Source organism: Salmo trutta, chromosome 23 (assembly GCF_901001165.1).
Source record: "Salmo trutta chromosome 23, fSalTru1.1, whole genome shotgun sequence".
Taxonomy (NCBI): Eukaryota; Metazoa; Chordata; class Actinopteri; order Salmoniformes; family Salmonidae; genus Salmo; species Salmo trutta.
In genome coordinates this window covers 13233341-13256373 of record NC_042979.1, presented here as the reverse complement: position 1 = coordinate 13256373, position 23033 = coordinate 13233341, and the positions used below count along the sequence as shown (strand labels likewise).

The following is a 23033-nucleotide window of genomic DNA, read 5'->3' as shown; positions in this document are numbered from 1 at the left end:
TAGGTTTATATAATCGGGGAGGTGTTCACACACAGCCGCTGGGAGGCGTCTTTATCTTCATTTAGAATAGTCTGACAGGGAGATCTCAACCACGAACCACATATTACCAATATCATATAAGACGTTCGTTTTCTATGTCATTTTCTTTGTTATGTTAAAATCAATGAAATGGGTCGAGATAAATCAAGAGCACACTGCCAAAACATATCACTAAATAATCAGAAACAATATGTTCTGCTGTTCATCACATAACGTGCCTGAACTGCGCATTATCGTTTGTTGGGATCATCCGTTCTGCTTGTAGCCTATGTGGTTGTTGTCCCATGATATGGGCTCTGACCAAAGAGTGCAGAGAAGTTCAGGAGCACTATGATCTCAGTTACCTTCTCACATTCACTAAGAACACGACCGCGCGCGCCTGCAGCTCCCCTTGCCCTGTCTTGTTCTATGCTGCTAGAGAGGCGCATATCTTTGGATCCTCACCCTCACAAGCCAACCGGCAGTGCACTCATCTAGGATAACTCTACGTTGGAAACCAAACGAAGGACGTTTGGATATATGCCTTTTCTTAATCGTGGATTGCGTTGTGACTGCTGATGGTTTTAATTCTGTAGCCTATTGCCGATTGGATTGCTGCCACCCGTGCGTTTATGTGGTCCATTTGGAGACGTTCCTTTGGGTTGCCTGTATTCGAATGTAAAAAAACGAAGGTTTTGTTTCCCGCGCATCTCTCAAATGACTGAGCGCGGCGTGAAGAGGAGACCGCGTTCTCCACCTCCGTTCTATGTTAAAACCTTGGGCTAAAGTTTTCATGGACGGTGCCCTGGATTTTCCACTGCCATCTCTCTGACCGGGGTCTTTGTTTTTCAAGCAGAGAACGAGTATTTTACCACGCACACAAGGGGTGCCTTTTGGATTCTATTTCCAAAATGAAGTCCGTTTTTATCCGAGGTATGTATGTATGGGCTACGTTTACATCAGATCCAAATGTGTTGTTTGTGTGTTTGCTTGCTTGTTTGTCTTTTACATAATGATTTTACATAATGTGATTCAATTTGCACAGTATTTATGGTTATTTGGAGAAAACTATTATATACCTGTCAGTGTTTACTACTGTAATAATATAATATGTACCATTTAGCAGATGCTTTAATCCAACGCATTTTAAAGTCATGCATGCATACATTTTACGTATGGGTGGCCCTGGAAATCGAACCCACGACCCTGGCGGTGCCATCCTCTACCAACTGAGCCAATTTACTGATGTGTATACATCTACTTGATTTACAGTTTTCTTGTTCAGTGTGTTTTCAATTAGGCGCCGTACTTTAAGCCAATGTCATTTTTTTTTTCATTGATCTTTTAAATAGGCTTATATTATATTGTAATGTTACATAATAGTTACTTGGAACACATAAAACATGCATGGTAAACATGTAATTTGGTTTTATAGGTAAAGCCTGAGTTATTCCAGTTTACTCATGTAACGTTCCAAGGGCTCAAATTCTCCGATTTCTCAAAAAGGGGTTCTGCGCAACGTTTTTTTCCCTCTCTTTGCCAGAAACTTTAAGAATATTGTCCACCATGAGCAATCACCCTTGTCATGCTAAGCGGTTTTTATGAAGACCACCAGAGCTCATGAAATGTATTTATCCACTGCACTGTTCACTGCTCATGTTGTAAGTCAAATTGGATCTAGTCACGCAATGGGGAGTTGGGGATTGGGCAGGGCATGTGTATTACCTGATAGCACAACCTGGTCTCAGAGCATTTTGTATTATTATGTATGTTAATCCAAGACACTCCATTTAGTATGATATGCTATGCTTCGTATGGTACTGTATGTATTAATTTGTGGATGTCCATCACCCATTTCGTATGATATGTTACAAATTACAATTCTTATTATATTTTAAGAATTTGGGGAAGGGTTAGCTAAAAGGGTTTGGGTTAGGGGAAGGGTTAGCTAAAAGGGTTAGGGTTAGGTGAAGGGTTAGCTAAAAGGCTTAAGGTTAGGTGAAGGGTTAGCTAAAAGGGTTAAGGTGAGGGTTAGGTGAAGGGTTAGCTAAAAGGCTTAAGGTTAGGGAATGGTTAGATAAAAGGGTTAATGTTATGGGAAGGGTTAGCTAAAAGGGTAAGGGTTAGGGTTAGGGGAAGGGTTAGCTAAAAGGGTTAAGGTGAGGGTTAGGTGAAGGGTTAGCTAAAAGGCTTAAGGTAAAAGAAGGGTTAGATAAAAGGGTTAATGTTAGGGGAAGGGTTAGCTAAAAGGGTTAATGTGAGAGTTAGGTGAAGGGTTAGCTAAAAGGGTTAATGTTAGGGGAAGGGTTAGCTAAAAGGGTTAGGGTTAGGTGAAGGGTTAGCTAAAAGGCTTAAGGTTAGGTGAAGGGTTAGCTAAAAGGGTTAATGTTAAGGGAAGGGTAAGCTAAAAGGGTTAATGTTATGGGAAGGGTTAGCTAAAAGGCTAACGGTTAGGTGAAGGGTTAGCTAAAAGGCTTAAGGTTAGGGAAGGCTTAGATAAAAGGGTTAATGTTAGGGGAAGGGTTAGCTAAAAGGGTTAATGTGAGAGTTAGGTGAAGGGTTAGCTAAAAGGGTTAATGTTAGGGGAAGGGTTAGCTAAAAGGGTTAGGGTTAGGTGAAGGGTTAGCTAAAAGGGTTAGGGTTAGGTGAAGGGTTAGCTAAAAGGCTTAAGGTTAGGTGACGGGTTAGCTAAAAGGGTTAATGTTAAGGGAAGGGTAAGCTAAAAGGGTTAATGTTATGGGAAGGGTTAGCTAAAAGGCTAACGGTTAGGTGAAGGGTTAGCTAAAAGTCTTAAGGTTAGGTGAAGGGTTAGCTAAAAGGGTTAATGTGAGGGTTTGGTGAAGGGTTAGCTAAAAGGCTTAAGGTTAGGTGAAGGGTTAGCTAAAAGGCTTAAAGTTAGGTGAAGGGTTAGCTAAAAGGGTTAAAGTTAGGTGAAGGGTTAGCTAAAAGAGTTAATGTGAGGGTTAGCTAAAAGGGTTAAGCTGAGGGTTAGGTGAAGGGTTAATGTGAGGGTTAGGTGAAGGCTTAGCTAAAAGGCTTAAGGTTAGGTGAAGGGTTAGCTAAAAGGGTTAAGGTGAGGGTTAGGTGAAGGGTTAATGTTAGGTGAAGGGTTAGCTAAAAGGGCTAAGGTGAGGGTTAGGTGAAGGGTTAGCTAAAATAGTTAATGTTAGGGGAAGGGTTAGCTAAAAGGGTTAATGTGAGGGTTAGGTGAAGGGTTAGCTAAAAGGGTTAAGGTGAGGGTTAGGTGAAAGGTTAGCTAAAATAGTTAATGTTAGGGGAAGGGTTAACTAAAAGGGTTAAGGTGAGGGTTAAGTGAAGGGTTAGCTAAAATAGTTCATGTTAGGGGAAGGGTTAGCTAAAATAGTTAATGTTAGGGGAAGGGTTAGCTAAAAGGCTTAAGGTTAGGTGAAGGGTTAGCTAAAAGGGTTAATGTGAGGGTTAGGGGAAGGGTTAGCTAAAAGGGTTAAGGTGAGGGTTAGGTGAAGGGTTAGCTAAAAGGCTTAAAGTTAGGTGAAGGGTTAGCTAAAAGGGTTAATGTTAGGTGAAGGGTTAGCTAAAAGGGTTAATGTTATGGGAAGGATTAGCTATAAGGCTTAAGGTTAGGTGAAGGGTTAGCTAAAAGGGTTAATGTTAGGTGAAGGGTTAGCTAAAAGGGTTAATGTGAAAGTTAGGTGAAGGGTTAGCTAAAAGGTTTAAGGTTAAGGGAAGGGTTAGCTAAAAGGTTTAAGGTGAGGGTTAGGTGAAGGGTTAGCTAAAAGGGTTAAGGTGAGGGTTAGGTGAAGGGTTAGCTAAAAGGCTTAAGGTTAGGTGAAGGGTTAGCTAAAAGGTTTAATGTTATGGGAAGGGTTAGCTAAAAGGGTAAGGGTTAGGGTTAGGGGAAGGGTTAGCTAAAAGGGTTAATGTGAGGGTTAGGTGAAGGTTTAGCTAAAAGGGTTAAGATTAGGGTTAGGTGAAGGGTTAACTAACATTTTAAGTAGTTGCAAAGTAGCTAAAAAGTAGTAATTAGTTGTAAAGTTGCTAATTAGCTATAATGCTAAAGTTGTCCGTGATGAGATTTGAACTCTCAACCTTTGGGTTGCCAGACATTTGTTTTATATGTCTACCCATCCACCCCGACCAATCACCCAACTTTCATTTTTGCCTTAATTAACCATCTGTCTTATGTAACCATGCCAAATGAAACATATACTAATTTGAGTGTCTTGGATTTATGTTTACAATGTTACATTTACTTTATGAGATCAGGTTGTTTTGCTTGTTTTGTATGAGTGATTACATGCCTACTTTTACCTTGTCTGTGCATCTGTGATGCCACTGTATGCCTCCAAAGTATTAATTTAATATACATGAAGTATTTTTTTTTTATTTAATTTTTTATTTCACCTTTATTTAACCAGGTAGGCAGGGGTCCAGCCTCACTCCCTGGGCCTGGTGGTGAATCATACTTTATATATAATCATACTTAGAATATATATATATATTATAAGTATGATTAAATATAAAGTATGATTCACCACCAGGCCCAGGGAGTGAGGCTGGACCCCTGTCTATCACACCAGGTAGAAGAGTAGAGAAGAACAGCCCTGAATAATTAATAATAATCCCAACCAAATGCCCAGTGTGCTGAAAATACATCAAACGATCCATAGCTCAAAGGAAGCAGAGATATAGCAGGGAGAGAGGGAGAGCAGAGAGAGGGAGAGAGAGAAGGACAGCAGAGAGAGAGGGAGAGAGCAGAGGTTGGAAGTATCTAAGTGTGTGCTAGAAATCTAGGCAGCGAGAAACCAGGGTGCAAAGTGTGTGTGAGTGTGAGAGAGAGACATTTAAAGTTTATTCGCCACATGCACAGAATAAAACATCTATATAATAATACAGATAATAGCATAGAATTTTTAAAAAATGCACAAGAAGTACACTATAAGTTCAAGAAACAAGAAAATGCAAGTAAATACAGGTCAGTGCCAGTACCTTATTCGATATGCAGGGGTCCTGGAGTGGTTGAGGTAGGTTTATATATACAAAGTGACTGGTAGTAGGATACAGTATACATGTAAACAGGGCTGAAAAGTGACGGGTAGCAGGACTATATCAATATTTATGGTAATATACTTTTGTTTTTATTTAACCTTTATTTAACTAGGCAAGTCAGTTAAGAACACATTCTTATTTACCATGACGGCCTACCAAAAGGCAAAAGGCCTCCTGCGGTGACGGGGGATTAAAAATAAATAAATAAATACAATATAGGACAAAACACACATCACAACAAGAGAGACACCACAACACTACATAAAGAGAGACCTATGACAACCACATAGCATAGCAATGGCATACTAATGGTAATATATACATGTAATATATTTTAGCTAACCCTTCCCATGACCCAAATACAGTAGATACTCATGGTAATTGCAATCAATAATCAATGAACAGCAGCGTAGGTTTGACGAGCTGTGTGCGTGTGGGTTTAAGTGTGTGGCGTCATTAATGAGTGTGTGAGTGAGGGTGTGAGTGTGTGTATGTGAGTACGTGTGTGTGTATGAGTAAGAGTGACAGTGAAGGTGTGTGTGTCTGAGTTGGTAGAGTCCTGTGGATTGGCAAAGTGTTAGTGTGGATAGTCTGTGGGAGAGGGAGAATAGTCATTTTTAACAGTGTCATGGCCAGGGGATAGAAGCTGTTTAGGAGTCTGAGCCTTGATGCAACGGTACCACATGTCGGACAGCAGCATGGAGAACTGTCCATGTCTCGGGTGGCTGGAGTCTTGGCAATTTTTCAAGGCTTTCTCGGACACTGCCTGGCATGTACATCCTGGATTGCTGGGAGCTTGCCCCCAATAATGGGTTGGGTCGTTTGCACCACCCATTGTAGGGCTTTCCCGTCGAGGGCGTTGCAGTTGCCATACCAGACGGTGATACAACCAGTCAGGATGCTTTCGATGGTGCAGCTGTAAAAGTTCCTGAGGATCTGAGAGACCATACCAAATAATTTCAGCCTCCTGAGGTAGAAGAGGTGCTGTCATGCCTTCTTTATGACTGTTCTGGTTTGAGAGGACCATGTTAAGTCCTCAATGATGTGGACACCGAGAAACTTGAAGCCACCAACCCTGTTTCCTGTAGTCCATTATCAGCTCTTTGGTCTTGTTAACATTGAGGGAGAGGTTGTTGTCCTGGCACTGTCCTGACATTGCCATGTCTCTGACCTCCTCCCTTTAGGCTGTCTCATCGCCATTGGTGGTCAGTCCTAGCACCGTCGTGTCGTCAGCAAACTTTATGATGGAGTTGAAGTTGTGCATGGCCACACAGTTTTGGGTAAACATGGAGTACAGGAGGGGGCTAAGCACTCACCCCTGGGGGGCCCTGTGTTGAGGGTCAGCATGGCAAAGGTATTGTTGCCTACTCTCACCACCTGGGGTCGGCCCGTCAGGAAGTCCAGGATCCAGTTGCAGAGGGAGGTGTTCTGTTCCAGGGTCCCGAGGTTGGTGACAAGCTTGGAGGGCACTATGGTGTTGAGCGCTGAGCTGTAATCAATGAACAGCATTCTCACATAGGTATTCCTCTTGTCCAGGTGGGAGAGGGCAATGTTGAGTGCAATTGAGATTGCATCGTCTGTAGATCTGTTGGGGCAGTATGCAAATTGGAGTGGGTCTAGGGTGTCTGTGATAATGTAGTTGATGTGTGCCATGACCAGTCTTTCAAAGCACTTCATGATTACAGATATGAGTGCTATAGTGCAGTAGTCATTATGGCAGGTAGCCTTAACATTCTTGGGAACAGGATGGTGGTCAGCTTGAGACATGTGGGGATTACAGACTGGGACAATGAGAGGTTGAAAATGACATTGAAGATGCCTGCCAGCTGGTCTGCACATACTCTGAGAGTACACCCTGGAATATTACTGGCCTCCGCGGCCTTGCGGGTGTTGACCAGATTTAAAGCCTTACTCACATTCGCCTCAGAGAGCGAGATCACTCAGTCATCTGGGATGGTGGAGGCCCTCATGCATGGCTCGGTGTTGTTTTTGTTGAAGTGTCCATAAAATGCATTGAGTTTGTCTGGTAGAGAAGCATTCATCATTGGGCAGATCACGGCTAAGTCTTCCTTTGTAATCCGTAATGGACTGTAGCTCCTGCCACATGCGTTGAGCGTCAGAGCCGGTGTAATAGGATTCCACCTTGTTCCTATATTGTCCTTTTGCCTGTTTGATGGCTCTGCGGAGGTCGTAGCGGGACTTCTTGCACGCGTTCGTCTCCTCAGTTGTAACCTTGTGGTTGGCTGCAATGTGTGCGGTAGCTCTGCCCTTTAGCTTAGCGCGTACAGCTGTGCTGCAAGGTCCACTTACTTCTCTAACAACATTGACTGCCCCAGTAAGAACTCCCGAACTCTCTTCTCCACTGTCAGCAAACTGCTTCAGCCCCGTGATGACACCTTCTCTACTCCCTCCACTGAGCTCTGCAACTAATTTCTTCATTTAAACTCATTACTGACTGATCAATCTCCCTCAGCTGCCCCTCCCCCTGTCAACCTCCCAACCATCACAACTGAAACCCAGCTCTCCGAATTTGTCCCCATTGACTCTCCCTACAGTAGATCTCAAAACTCATCATGTTATCCAGACTACATATTGCTCCCTGGGTCCTTTCCCCAGTCTTCTCATCAAAGCCTGCCTGCCTTCCTGCCTGCCTGCTCTTTGTCCATCACAAACATTGTCAACCTCTCCCTCGACCACGGAACTGTCCCATCCAACTACAAAACAGCTGCAGTCACCCCCATCTTAAAAGAACTGGACACCACCATCCTCAATAACTTCCACCCCATTTCCACCCTAACCTTCCTTGCCAAGACTCTGGAACGTACTGTTGCCTCCCAATTACAAACCCACCTGCTAATCAACAACCTGTCCGAGCCCCTACAGTTTGGTTTCCACCCCCTCCACAGTACAGAAACGGCACTCCTCAAAGTTATCAATGACATCCTCACCTATGCTGATGCAGGTGCCCTCAACATCCTGATTCTCCTGGACCTGAGTGATGCTTTGGACACAGTGTGCCATCAGATCCTCTTCCGCAGGCTGGAGGGCTTGGGTGTTGAGAGAACTGCACTCTCCTGGCAACAATCATACCTCACAAACTGGACCCACTACATCTCCCTCAATTGCCACACCTCAGACTCAGCTGCAGTTATACAGGGTGTCCCTCAGGGCTTGTGCTGTGTCCCTTACTCTATTGTGAAGTGGAAATGTCTAGGAGCAACAACGGCTCAGCCGAGAAGTGGTAGGCCACACAAGCTCAAAGAACGGGACCGCCGAGTGCTGAACCATGTAAAGATCATCTGTCCTTGGTTGCAATACTCACTACCGAGTTCCACACTGCCTCTGGAAGCAATGTCAGCACAAGAGCTGTTCTTTGGGAGCTTCATGAAATGGGTTTCCATGGCCGAGCATCCGCACTCAAGCCTAAGATCACCATGCGCAATACCAAGCGTCGGCTGGAGTGCTGTAAAGCTCACTGCCATTGGACTCTGGAGCAATGGAAACACGTTATCTGGAGTGCTGAATCACGCTTCAGTTTGGCAGTTCAATGAACAAAGCTGGGTTTGGCAGATGCCAGGAGAATGCTACCTGCCTCAATGCAGAGTGCCAATTGTAAAGTTTGGTAGAGGAGGAAAAATTGTCTGTGTCTGTTTTTCATGGTTTGTGCTAGGTCCCTTAGTTCCAGTGAAGGGAAATCTTAATGCTACAGCATAAAATGACATTCTAGATGATTCTTTGTTTCCAACTATTTGGTAACAGTTTGGGGAAGGCCCTTTCCTGTTTCAGCATGACAATGTCCCCTTGCACAAAGCGAGGTCCATACAGAAATGCTTTGTCGAGATCGATGTGGAAGAACTTGACTGGCCTGCACATGGCTCAATGGAATTGAGTCCCTGAAGCAATGTTCCAACATCTAGTGGAATGCCTTCCCAGAAGAGTGGAGGCTGTTATAACAGCAAGGGGGGACCAACTCCATATTAAACCCCATGATTTTGGAATGAGATGTTCGACGAGCAGGTGTCCACATACTTTTGGTAATGTAGTGTGTTATTATTTTTATAATAATTATTGTATGCTTGCTTGTGGGTTGAGTAACAGTGGTCTAGGACTCTTTCGCCCCTAGTGGCAAAGGAGACGTGTTGATAGAAATTGGGCATTATGTGTCTTACATGCTGACCACACCACCCATGTCTCGTGAAGAGACATCCCCATTCCCCGCTGGATTTCCCTGAATCCAATGTCTTGTCCGTTCAGAAAAACAGGGAATATTGCATTTATGAGGGTCTCGTTGATAGCAAATCCATGATTGGAGGTCATCCATCTTTTTATCAAGTGACTGGCCAATAGAATAGAGAAAAGTGGTAGCCTTAACCTCATTCTCATTTGGGTGCCCACTCTCCTGCCTCTGCATTTCCTATTGGTTAGTCCAAAGATTGGGTCGAAGGTACACAAAGAGCCCAGGGCAGATGAGTCGAAGTTGAAGCCGGAATTGAGATTAATAACTGCCGATCTGATGTTAAAAGGTTATTGTCGATCATAAAAAATGATAGCGGACACATTTTGTGCAAAAACAGTAAAGATAAACACCAAAAGGATAACAAAATAGCTAAATTGGGTCAGAGCTTGAAACCATACAGTACGTCACCATCTTCACAGAGAGAGAGAGCGAGCGAGAGAGATAGAATGTAAGAGAGAGAGAATGTGAGAGAGAGAAAGAGAGAGAGAATGTGAGAGACAATGTGAGAGAGAATGTGAGAGATTGCTTACAGAGTGTTGGGATTAGAGGCATGGAGAATACTTGAGAGCAGATATTGAAAACCATGTTATAAAGTAAGAGCAAAGATGAGACAAGAGACAGAGGATTGAGGAAGAATGGATATCTGGAGTTATCTAGAGTTTGTTGTGTATAAAATGTGTGTGAGGCATTTTGCAATATGACAAGCATGACAGGTATAGCTAGTCTTAGTTCCCTATAGTGTGCACAGTTACACTTTGGTCTGTAGGAAGAAAGAGAGTAATTATCTGGTCTCCACTGACAATTGTTTTAAATCGTATAAGTAGTCTTGTTCATTCTTATCTATTGGAGGGAAGACCTTGAGAACAGTCTGCACTGTAAATATAGCATTTTTTGCTAATGAGAACAAAGCATGAATCCTTTCCTATCCAAGAAAATAATCCTAATTCCTTTGTTACGGCTCTGCTGTGTTTGTTCAGCTTTAAAGATCAGTCAGATGCTCTTACAATTTGTTATGTTGAGTGGAAACATCAGTGTTTTAACACCAGGAATTTAGCCAGCAGCTTAAAGGTAAATCCATCCCTAAACCTATCACCTCTAAAAGGTTGAGCCGGTGGTCATAACACTCTGCAGAGCATGATATTCCTATAGGAGAAACACCTACGGATACATTCACAGATCCTCCTGCTATAGTGCTCCTGTACATCAACCACTCTCCCTCTACAGCTCAGCACACATAAATCAACATCCAAATTGTCTGGGGCAGCCAGCCTCATTTATTGAAATCCATTAGCTATGCCTTTGGCCTCAGCTAAGACGTAATTGAAGAAGGGTTAGATCCATTCCTGTGTGTGAGCATGGTGTGGGTGGGCCCCTTTCATTAGCTCGCTGGAGACTTTATGGTTCAATTAGTTGTGGACATGGAGGGGGTGGGATCTACCATTAAAGGGGGTGGGAAGGTGGATGGTTAGGTGGTGGTTTATTGGTGGAAGGCATGTGCTGCTCATTATTCTGCGTGTTGTAGAGGATGGGAACAATGGCTTGGTTGATTGATAATTGAGCCAGATGGAGGCAGCCATTTTAGAGAGGAAAAGTGTGTGGCAGATGTGCATCTTCAACTAGATCACACAGACCTGCATGGGTAAACCTGCATTTTCCTTTGCTTGGATATTGTAGCGTAAAGCCACAGATCATTGTCTGTGCTGTAAATGGTTTCCTCATACACTGAACAGTGTGGATCAATGGAGATTGAATGACACTGATGGGATTTACTGAGGTTAGAACTGATTTTGGTTCATGGTACATCCATGTTAATACAGGCAGAGCTCTGTGATGCAATGAGGCGTTTTGGGATAGTAAACTGGTCTATGAGAGTGTTATGATGATTATGACATGATGATGATGAAGACATAGAAGCATGTGCCAGTAAGCCAATGATCAGTGTTTCAATAAATAAGTAATGCAGCATTGAGACTAGCTTTTAAACTTGTAAGTGCCATCTACAGTGGCTTGCGAAAATATTCACCCCCTTGGCATTTTTCTTATTTTGTTGCCTTTCAACCTGGAATTAAAATAGATTTTTTGAGGGTTTGTATAGTTTGATTTATAGAACATGCCTACGACTTTGGAGATGCAAAATAGTTTTTCTTGTTAAACAAACAAGAAATAAGACAAAAAAACAGAAAACTTGAGCATGCATAACTATTCACCCCCCCAAAGTCAATACTTTGTAGAGCCACCTTTTGCAGCAATTACAGCTGCAAGTCTCAAGGGGTATGTCTCTATAAGCTTGGCACATCTAGCCACTGGGATTTTTGCCCATTCTTCAAGGCAAAACTGCTCCAGCTCCTTCAAGTTGGATGGGTTCCGCTGGTGCACAGCAATCTTTAAGTCATACCACAGATTCTCAATTGGATTGAGGTCTAGGCTTTGACTAGGCCATTCCAAAACATTTAAATGTTTCCCTTTAAACCACTCAAGTGTTGTTTTAGCAGTATGCTTAGGGTCATTGTCCTGCTGGAAGTTGAACCTCTGTCCCAGTCTCAAATCTCTTGAAGACTGAAACAGATTTCCCTCAAGAATTTCCCTGTATTTAGCGCCATCCATCATTCCTTCAATTCTGACCAGTTTCCCACTCCCTGCCAATGAAAAACATACCCACAGCATGATGCTGCCACCACCATGCTTCACTGTGGGGATGGTGTTCTCGGGGTAATGGGAGGTGTTGGGTTTGCGCCAGACATAGCATTTTCCTTGATGGCCAAAAAGCTAAATTTTTGTCTCATCTAACCAGAATACCTTCTTCCATATGTTTGGGGAGTCTCTCACATGCTTTTTAGCAAATACCAAATGTGTTTGCTTATTTCTTTCTTTAAGCAATGGCTTTTTTCTGGACATTCTTCCATAAAGCCCAGCTCTGTGGAGTGTACGGCTTAAAGTGGTCCTATGGACAGATACTCCAATCTCAGCTGTGGAGCTTTGTAGCTCTCTCAGTGTTATCCTTGGTCTCTTTGTTGCCTCTCTGATTAATGCCCTCCTTGCCTGGTGCGTGAGTTTTGGTGGGCGGCCTTGTCTTGGCAGGTTTGTTGTGGTGCCATATTTTTTCAATTTTTTTAATAATGGTGCTCCGTGGGATGTTCAAAGTTTCGGATATTTTTTTATAACCCAACCCTGATCTGTACTTCTCCACAACTTTGTCCTTGACCTGTTTGGAGAGCTCCCTGGTCTTCATGGTGACGCTTGCTTGGTGGTGTCGCTTGCTTAGTGGTGTTGCAGACTCTGGGGCCTTTCAGAACAGGTATATACGGAGATCATGTGAAAGATCATGTGACACTTAGATTGCACACAGGTGGAATTTATTTAACTAATTATGTGACTTCTGAAGGTAATTGGTTGCACCAGATCTTATTTAGGGGCTTCATAGCAAAGGGGGTGAATACATATGCACGCACCATTTTTACGTAAATATTGTTTTTACATTTTTTGAAAGAAGCAATTTTTTTCATTTCACTTCATCAATTTGGACTATTTTGTTTATGTCCATTACATGAAATCCAAATAAAAAAAATCCATTTAAATTACAGGTTGTGATGCAACAAAATAGGAAAAACGCCAAAGGGGATGAATACTTTTGTAAGGCACTGTATCCTTGCTGATAGCAGGCCCTGATACCCCAGATTTGAGCTTCCTGACTGGGTAAAGGGAAAGACGGAGCATTTTAACAAATTCATTTTTATGCCAATTAACATTTGGAATAAAAGAATGCAATACTTTCCCAGGTAAGATACGTTGTAATGTCAGCTGAGAATATTTTATTTTCTGAGGAAAGGCACAGACTCATAGGTTTCAACACTACTATCTACATTGTTTTTCTGACAGTGATGGGATTTTGAGAACAGCTTGAAGGTGATGGTTCATACCTCTCCTTGGGCATCATAAATGCATCGCCTGAAACATCCCACTGCAGTACTACATGTATCATACATGCCATGTGTTCTTACTCATGCCAGTAAGAACACAGTTGCATCGACCAGCATCCATACATGCATTCTCACCAAAAATATCTCCCACATATTTCCAATGTATTTAACATGAAGGACAACTACTCTCTGAATTTTCGCTTAACAGTCCACATTACAATGATGGTGCGATTGATGCAAACAAAGTGCAATTCTTGTTCAATAATTGCAAGCAGTACTGTAGACTACAAGCATGAAGAAAATGAGGATCCTGTAGGCGTGACTCTGTAGATATTCCATTGAATCGACATAGAGACAATGCAGAGATTCAGCAATATTTCAGTGTTTTTTTCCCCAGTCTAGTTCATAACACCCTCAGCAAGTCAAACCTGTAGTTAAAGGGGAAATCTGTGATTGATACATACATTTTTTAAAACTTTTAAATAAATTGTATATAGCCATTTATTATTAAATAATGTAACTTATAAATGCTGCAAGAGCTTAGTTCAACTGTCAGAATCCAAAATATAGGCTTGTGTAGACAGATATTTTATAGACAGTGTATAGCCTCAAAACATGGTTAAAACTAGAATGTTGGTGGTCAGTACTTGCATCCATGGCTCTGTCTATGAAATTGGTTACATTCCTCCCGCCCCATCCCTCAGCTTTTAACCAAAACAGTGGCGGGGTGTTATTGATTGAACTGCAGATTGTCACTTTAAAGCAATCATGAGCTTTTTTTAAATAAAGCCAATAACTATTGACTAGGTGTGAGAAAAAAAAGATACAATAGAAAAGTTATTATAAAATAATAAGAAACTGGAGCTTGTATGTTATCATGATTATTGTCCTGGCTGTGCAAGTTGACAGTATTCAGTGATTGGAGCACAACCGACAATCATCATAATCAAAACACACACCCTCGAGTGCCTTATTGCTGTATTAACAGATTGCACTAATCCATCACACATTATGGGTGCATTGGCATAGTTTGCCTCCTACTTCCATATGAACAGATGGCGCCCATGCTGTTGGTGGACAATGTGAGTACAAGCAAAGAGACTGGAGCCAGAACTCTTATGTTGAGATATTATGTCCAAAGAAAGTGCTCCTAAATCTTTCAAAGATAAAAAATGATGACCATCCCACTGGTCTCATCATTATATGCTGCAGTCCTTTACAACATATGGAGAGAAGGAAGAAGAGAGTGAGAAGCAGATGAGTAAACGAACAGAGCTAAGAACAGTTAACAGTTTTACTGACATGGATCCAGTCAGAGTGCACCAACCATTGCATACCCACTCACTATGGTAGAAAAGTAACCTTTATTTGATTAACGTAAAAAGAGAATAAAAACAAAGGTTTATAGCTATCAGCTTCACACCATTAAACATGCACTTTTAAACAAGTGCAATAAAGTGTTGAGTTTCTTTGAATAATAACAAGTGAATACATTAATTCAGCGAGAGAAGTGAGTCTGAGAAAAGCCTGCACATGGACAGTCAGGTAGTGAGATTGTACTGTATCGAGGCATGAAAGAAGAATGCGTAGCCCTCAGACTTAGCCTTTCCTGAACAGCCGCATAGGCACGGGTGGGCCCACCTACCCACCCACCCACTGGGGAGCCAGGCCCACCCAATCAGATTGAGCAAAACATAATGCGCTCTCTACTTGTCATTGTTCCAAATGGGACATTATTTGTATTTTTACCTAAACATGCAAACACCATCAGATAGAATTCATAGCAAGCAGTGCACTGGAATGACATTCACTCTCATGGGATTGGTGGCCAAAAAGAACTAACTGAAAGCCACACCCCCAATAAACCACAAATATGACCGATTGAGGCATATTGTGATTCTATGGCTATATGCACCATGCCACTGCCTACTTAATATGTTCATTTAGCAAACAAGACAGCTCATAATCCATTGCCTTTATCACAGTTAACGCACCTACAGTATATTTTAGCTTTAATTAACTAAACATTTAGCTTTAACATTTAGCTTTAACATTTTTTCTCAGCCTCATGGCAAAATGTGTAGAATAGCATGAGATTAGCTATAAAACGGCACATTTTCCTCTCTGCCCCATGGCAAAATATGTGTTTGTTTTTATTTTTTTGGCCTACCCGAATTTCTGCTGGCCCACCTGCCAACGAATCTCTGGCTACGCTACTGCTGGCTACGCTACTGCTGGCTATGCTACTGCTGGCTATGCTACTGCTCCTGATAATACATTGATGGCCTAACTGACTAAACACAATAGAGCAGTAAGGCCACAAACATGGTTCATTCCTACGCCGTGATGATTCGTTAGCACACCAATAAGCTACCCAGGATTTTCATGCAGAGTACTCTATCAATGAGCAATGTTTGGTATGGACAATGTTGTTAATGCTAGTATGAGGAAACTACAGAATGTCTTGTGGGAAAAGAAAAGGTTAGTAATATTTTGCTTTTATCTCCATTAATGTTATAACTTCTACTGGTTCTCCTTTTTCCAACCCTATTCATTTCCCAACCCCATGCAGAAGGAGCCCTACCAGAGAGTTCTGACAGTGCATGTTATAAATAATGCCAGAGCATTTGTTTTTCCATTTAATGAATTCCCCCTTAAAGATACTGCACAAACGCACATCGCCTGAGAGAGCAGTGGGACGTCTCAGGTCTCTCGGGAAGACAGGGAAATTTGGACGACTAGAGAACAGAGGATTCTCTAAAGCCCTCTCTCAAAGGGAAATTCTGAAGAAGAAGAAAGGTAATAGAATATTGATGCCCCTCTCTTCATGCAGCCCACACTTTTAGCCTGGCCTTAACAAAAGCTGCAACTTACCATGACGGTTTAGAGGACAGAATGGAAACATCTCGAGATTTCAGCTCGCCTTTATAATAGCATAGTTTCAGTGATATCTATCCCTTAAATGCTGGCCGCTATACAGGCCAGGGTTGTGTCCCTGTCTATCATACCTGCCTAGATTAGGCTCAGCAGGTCTAGCAGGGATGACAGCGTATTAGGTCTTTGTGATGTCCTCTCTATGGTCTGATTGAGGGTTTGAATCAAATCAAATTGTATTTCTACATGCTTCGTAAACAACAGATGTGGACTAATAGTGAAATGCTAACTTATGGGCCCTTCCCAATTATGCAGAGAGAAAAATGTAGAAAAATAACACAAGGAATAAATACACAATGAGTAACCATAACTTGGCTATATGCACGAGGCACCAGTACTGATTCGATGTGCAGAGGTACGAGGTAATTGAGGTAGATACTGTATGTACATATATCTAGGAATAAAGTGACTATGCAACAGGATAGGTAATAAACAGTAGCAGCAGCGTACAGTGGCAAGAAAAAGTATGTGAACCCATTGGAATTACCTGGATTTCTGCATAAATTGGTCCTAAAATTTTGATCGGATCTTCATCTAAGTCACAACAATAGACAAACACAGTCTGCTTAAACTAATAACACTAACAATTATAAGTGTTCATGTCTTTATTGAACACACCGTGTAAACATTCATAGTGTAGGGTTTAAAAAGTATGTGAACCCTTGGATTTAATACCTGGTTGACCCTCCTTTGCCAGCAATAAACTCAACCCAAGTTTTCTGTAGTTGCGGATCAGACCTGCACAACGGTCAGGAGGAATTTTGGACCATTCCTCTTTACAAAACTGTTTCAGTTCAGCAATATTCTTAGGATGTCTGGTGTGAACCACTCTCAAGGTCATGTCACAGCATTTTAAAATCGGGTTGAGGTCAGGACTCTGACTGGGCCACTCCAGAAGATGTATTTTCTTCTGTTGAAGCCATTCTGCTGTTGATTTACTTCTGTGTTTTGGGTCGTTGTCCTGTTGCATCACCCAACTTCTGTTGAGCTTCAATTTTTAGACAGATAGCCTTACATTCTCCTGCAAAATCTCTTGATAAACTCGATAAACTTGATGATAGCAAGCTGTCCAGGCCCTAAGGCAGCAAAGCAGCCCCAAACCATGAGGCTCGCTCCACCATACTTTACAGTTAGGATGAGGTTTTGATGTTGGTGTGTTGTGCCTTTTTTTCTCCACACATAGTGTTGTGTGTTCCTTCCAAACAGCTCAACTTTAGTTTAATCTGTCCACAGAATATTTTGCCAGAAGTGCTGTGGAACATCCATGTGCTCATTTGTGAACTTCAGACGTGCAGGAATGTTTTTTTTTGGACAGCAGTGGCTTCTTCTGTGGTGTCCTCCCATGAACACCATTCTTGTTTAGTGTTTTACGTATTGTAGACTCGTCAACAGAGATGTTAGCATTTTCCAGATATTTCTGTAAGTCTTTAACTGACACTCTACGTCACGTCCTGACCAGTATAAGGGTTAATTGTTATGGTAGTTTGGTCAGGACGTGGCAGAGGGTATTTGTTTTATGTGGTTCGGGGTGGTGTTTTTGTAGAAGGGCGTTTGATTTATTATTTCCGGGTTTTGGTTTATGTTCTATGTTTATGTATTTCTATGTTTAGTCTAGCGAGTGTATTTCTATGTTAGGTTAATGGGTGTTTGGGACTCTCAATTGGAGGCAGGTGCTTCCTCGTTGCCTCTGATTGAGAGTCCTATATATGGGTAATTGTTTGGTGTAAGTTTTGTGGGAGATTGTTTCTTGTCTAGCGTGTGTGAGCCGCAAGACTGTTCGTTGATCGTGAGTTCGTTTTGTTATTTTGGTGTTCATTTGGAGTCTAATAAAAGTTCAAGATGAACAACCACATACCTGCTGCATTTTGGTCCTCCTTTCCCAACGACAACCGTGACACTCTAGGGTTCTTCTTCATTGAGCATTCTGCACTGTGCTCTTGCAGTCATCTTTGCAGGATGGCCCCTCCTAGGGAGAGTAGCAATAGTGCTGAACTTTCTCCATTTATAGATAATTTGTCTTACCATGGACTGATGAACATCAAGGCTTTTAGAGATACTTTTGTAACCCTTTCCAGCTTTATGCAAGCCAACAATTCTTAATCTTAGGTCTTCTGATATCTCTTTCTTTCGAGGCATGGTTCACATCAGGCAATGCTTCTTGTGAATAGCAAACTCAAATTTTGTGAGTATTTTTTATAGGGCAGGGCAGCTCTAACCAACATCTCCAATCTCGTCTCATTGATTGCACTCCAGGTTAGCTGACTCCTGACACCAATTAGCTTTTGGAAAAGTCATTAGCCTAGGGGTTCACATACGTTTTCCAAATTATGTATTCAATATAGACAAGACAAATATAATAATCTGTTTGTTATTAGTTTAAGCACACTGTGTTTGTCTATTGTTGTGACTAAGATGAAGATCAGATAAAATTTGATGACACATTAATGCAGAAATCCAGGTACTTCCAAAAGGTTCACATACTTTTCCTTGCCACTGTACATCATTTTTCCATTGAGCATGAAAAGCCTGGATGCTCAAGAGTCCTGCTAAGGTGTGTACATGTGTAAACCAACCAGCATTGGATTTTCTAACCTTCATCTTCCTCAGTAAAACATTTTCCATAGATGAAATCCGGCAAGCTGCAGTGAATCACTGTTCCTGCCCTCTCCGATATCACTCTGCTCCGTAAGCTAATTTTTGTGGAATTGTGATAAGGTCAGATATTATGAGATTTCCCACAAAGCACTCTACTGTGTGTTAGCAGGCCCTATGGTAAACGTGATATCATGGTAGTGATATCGCTGCTCACTTCTCAGTCAGGAACACTGAGAATGGATGGGGAAGAATTTGAGTTTCCAATGGAGTTCCAATGACTTTTAAAGTTAATTAATTACCTGGTAATCCAATAGACTGTGTTGATGGGGAGGAGCACAGTATGGAGCACATGGATACGGTCAAGATATATTTGACTGGCAACTAGATCATTTTCACTTTATAGTGGAACTGCTGTCTGTTTTCCACTAGTCTGTCTGGCTGCATTCTGCTCCTCTATTTATCCGTACTGCCTATAGGACTCAAACCCCATCTTCAGCAAATCCTTTCTCATGGAAGGACAAGTCACCCAAACACAACCAATCTGCTTTGCATGTGGATTAATGCCACACAAAGGAATACATTTCTAAAGAATTTCAAGTCATTGTTTGTTTACTCCTTCCTCCTTTTGGGTTCAGTTTAAAAATAGACATTCATCTCCTAAATTCTTCTTTTTTGCAGTTGCCCTTCAGTGTCTTTTAGATAGGTGCAAAAGCTACAAAGGGTTGATAAGAGTTTGGACACGCATTATCACCTGTAAATGTCAGATGCTTGTCTTTAGTTTGTAGGGTTCATCTGTGTTGTGAGGATTTTTTTCCTGGCTTTCCTTTTCGATAGTTATGGACTTTTTGTGTTTTGCTGACTGAGAATTATTTTTGCTGACTAACTGAATCTTAATCTGAAATCAGCTGTCATTAATGACTGTTTATGTCATGGTTATAACTGTGTTATGTAGCCCATCCTTTGTTGGACAATTATGTCATCAGTACTCTGCTAGCTTTTTAAGCCTGGTAGTTTCAAGTGGCTTTTTTACTACAAACTCTGTATCTCTTCACAAACACTCTTATTTCTCTCTCCATTTTAGTGGGATGACCCATTTGCTCTGCCAAGTGGAGCACAATGGCATTACTAAGTGAGTTTGAACTGCCAGGCAGGTCTGTCAGTGTTGTTTCAAGTCCCGCTCACAAATCACTTGAGGAACAAAGACACCAGGTCACCCACAAATTAACAGAATCAAACATTATGATAGTGTAGCTTTAAGCAGATAGTGTTATTAATCCAATTTAGCCTTATCCACAGTCAGAAGCTTCTCTGGGGATTTTATTTTCCAAAAGTATTACCTGCTCACTTTCATGGTTTCCCATACTATGGTTTAGAAATTCAGCCTCTGTATTTCAGTCTTTGCGAGAGACAGATCAACTGTATTTGAAGAGTTTCATTCCAAAATGATATACACTGCTCAAAAAAATAAAGGGAACACTTAAACAACACAATGTAACTCCAAGTCAATCACACTTCTGTGAAATCAAACTGTCCACTTAGGAAGCAACACTGATTGACAATAAATTTCACATGCTGTTGTGCAAATGGAATAGACAACAGGTGGAAATTATAGGCAATTAGCAAGACACCCCCAATAAAGGAGTGGTTCTGCAGGTGGTGACCACAGACCACTTCTCAGTTCCTGTGCTTCCTGGCTGATGTTTTGGTCACTTTTGAATGCTGGCGGTGCTTTCACTCTAGTGGTAGCATGAGACGGAGTCTACAACCCACACAAGTGGCTCAGGTAGTGCAGCTTATCCAGGATGGCACATCAATGCGAGCTGTGGCAAGAAGGTTTGCTGTGTCTGTCAGCGTAGTGTCCAGAGCATGGAGGCGCTACCAGGAGACAGGCCAGTACATCAGGAGACGTGGAGGAGGCCGTAGGAGGGCAACAACTCAGCAGCAGGACCGCTACCTCCGCCTTTGTGCAAGGAGGAGCAGGAGGAGCACTGCCAAAGCCCTGCAAAATGACCTGCAGCAGGCCACAAATGTGCATGTGTCTGCTCAAACGGTCAGAAACAGACTCCATGAGGGTGGTATGAGGGCCCGACGTCCACAGGTGGGGGTTGTGCTTACAGCCCAACACCGTGCAGGACGTTTGGCATTTGCCAGAGAACACCAAGATTGGCAAATTCGCCACAGGCGCCCTGTGCTCTTCACAGATGAAAGCAGGTTCACACTGAGCACATGTGACAGACGTGACAGAGTCTGGAGACGCCGTGGAGAACGTTCTGCTGCCTGCAACATCTTCCAGCATGACCGGTTTGGCGGTGGGTCAGTCATGGTGTGGGGTGGCATTTCTTTGGGGGGCCGCACAGCCCTCCATGTGCTCGCCAGAGGTAGCCTGACTGCCATTAGGTACCGAGATGAGATCCTCAGACCCCTTGTGAGACCATATGCTGGTGCGGTTGGCCCTGGGTTCCTCCTAATGCAAGACAATGCTAGACCTCATGTGGCTGGAATGTGTCAGCACTTCCTGCAGGTGGAAGGCATTGATGCTATGGACTGGCCCGCCCGTTCCCCAGACCTGAATCCAATTGAGCACATCTGGGACATCATGTCTCGCTCCATTCACCAATGCCACGTTGCACCACAGACTGTCCAGGAGTTGGCGGATGCTTTAGTCCAGGTCTGGGAGGAGATCCCTCAGGAGACCATCCGCCTCCTCATCAGGAGCATGCCCAGGCGTTGTAGGGAGGTCATACAGGCACGTGGAGGCCACACACACTACTGAGCCTCATTTTGACTTGTTTTAAGGACATTACATCAAAGTTGGATCAGCCTGTAGTGTGGTTTTCCACTTTAATTTTGAGTGTGACTCCAAATCCAGACCTCCATGGGTTGATAAATCGGATTTCCATTGATTATTTTTGTGTGATTTTGTTGTCAGCACATTCAACTATGTAAAGGAAAAAGTATTTAATAAGATTATTTCATTCATTCAGATCTAGGATGTGTTATTTTTGTGTTCCCTTTATTTTTTTGAGCAGTGTATATCAGGAGGGGATAGGGCAGATGATCGATGCTAGGTCAACGTGGGTGGGAATGAGAGAGCGAGCGTGAGAGATGCAATGTAGAGGGGACTTACAGAGGTAAGAAACAGAGGGTGTGAAAGACAAAGAGGGATAGGGAGAAGCAGAGAGAAATGGAGAGTGTGATGCTTATTAAGTTGATTCATTGATACAATTTAAATTCAAGCTGCCAAAGTACATAAAGGATTGCGTACAGACAGACAGCTTATTCATATCTGAAAATAATGCTGTTTGATCAGTATAACTGTACGATCTAATATCGGCATTAATATTTGTGTGTGTATATGTGACAAAACACACAAGATATTTGAGATATTCAAATAGGCTAAGCCATATAATACACTGTATGGAGGATCTATGGCAGATATGCAGGGTTTTTATGAAGGCCATTAGGATGCAACATCACACAGCCCTTTTCTTTTCCCTGGCTGTCTTTGGCATGCGCTCTCTCCATGGTCTGCTTGCTGTGGCACTTAAATACGTCAGGTTGGATATCCGCTGTCATTTGACAGCCTGGTCACTGTGCTAGCCAGTCACACCAGCAGGGAGGCTTGTGCTAACACTAGAGGGCATGCTAATGCTTTTCGCATCATTCGCCCACTCAAGGACCACCACACAGTCATGAAACAAAGCAGTAGCGACACAAAGTGTGACTCCCATACAAATTTAACTCTATTAGTAATGACAACATGTTGATAAAGGCCCAGCGCACTCAAAAACATGATTTCCTGCGTATACCAAAAATTCGGAACACCTTCCTAATATTGAGTTGACTGTACTTGGAAAGGCACTTTTGTCTTGCCTATTCACCCTCTGAATGGCACACATACGCAATCCATGTGTCAATTGTCTCAAGGCTTAAAAATCCTCATTTAACCTGTCTCCTCACCTTCATCTACCCCGATTTAAGTGGATTTAACAAGTGACATCAATAAGGGATCATCGCTTTTACCTGGATTCACCTGGTCTATGTCATGGAAATGTTCTCCATACTCAGGGTCCTGTGTGGCTTAGTTGGTAGAGCATGTGGCTTGCAATGCCATGGTTGTGGGTTTGATTCCCACGGGGGACAAGTATGAAGAAAGTGTATGAACTCACTACTGTAAGTTGCTCTGGATAAGAGTGTCTGGTAATTGGCTAAAATGTATTTCTGCACTATGAGGTTGGAATATTACTATGAAATTATGGTAATGCCCTTTTACTTTAAGAGCTGTTTGAAAAGACCGCCTGAAA

At 42.4% G+C, this 23033-nt stretch overlaps 1 protein-coding gene across 1 annotated transcript in view; it reads left to right on the top strand.

Moving 5' to 3' along the window:
* Positions 1-220: 220 nt before the first annotated feature.
* The window catches only part of LOC115159383 (reticulon-4 receptor-like), a 37050-nt gene continuing 14237 nt past the window's right edge, over positions 221-23033 (top strand). The window contains exon 1 of the mRNA XM_029709041.1: positions 221-951. Within this exon, the coding sequence (XP_029564901.1) occupies positions 930-951 (22 nt within the window). The 5' untranslated portion in view covers positions 221-929. The remainder of the gene's footprint in view (positions 952-23033) is intronic.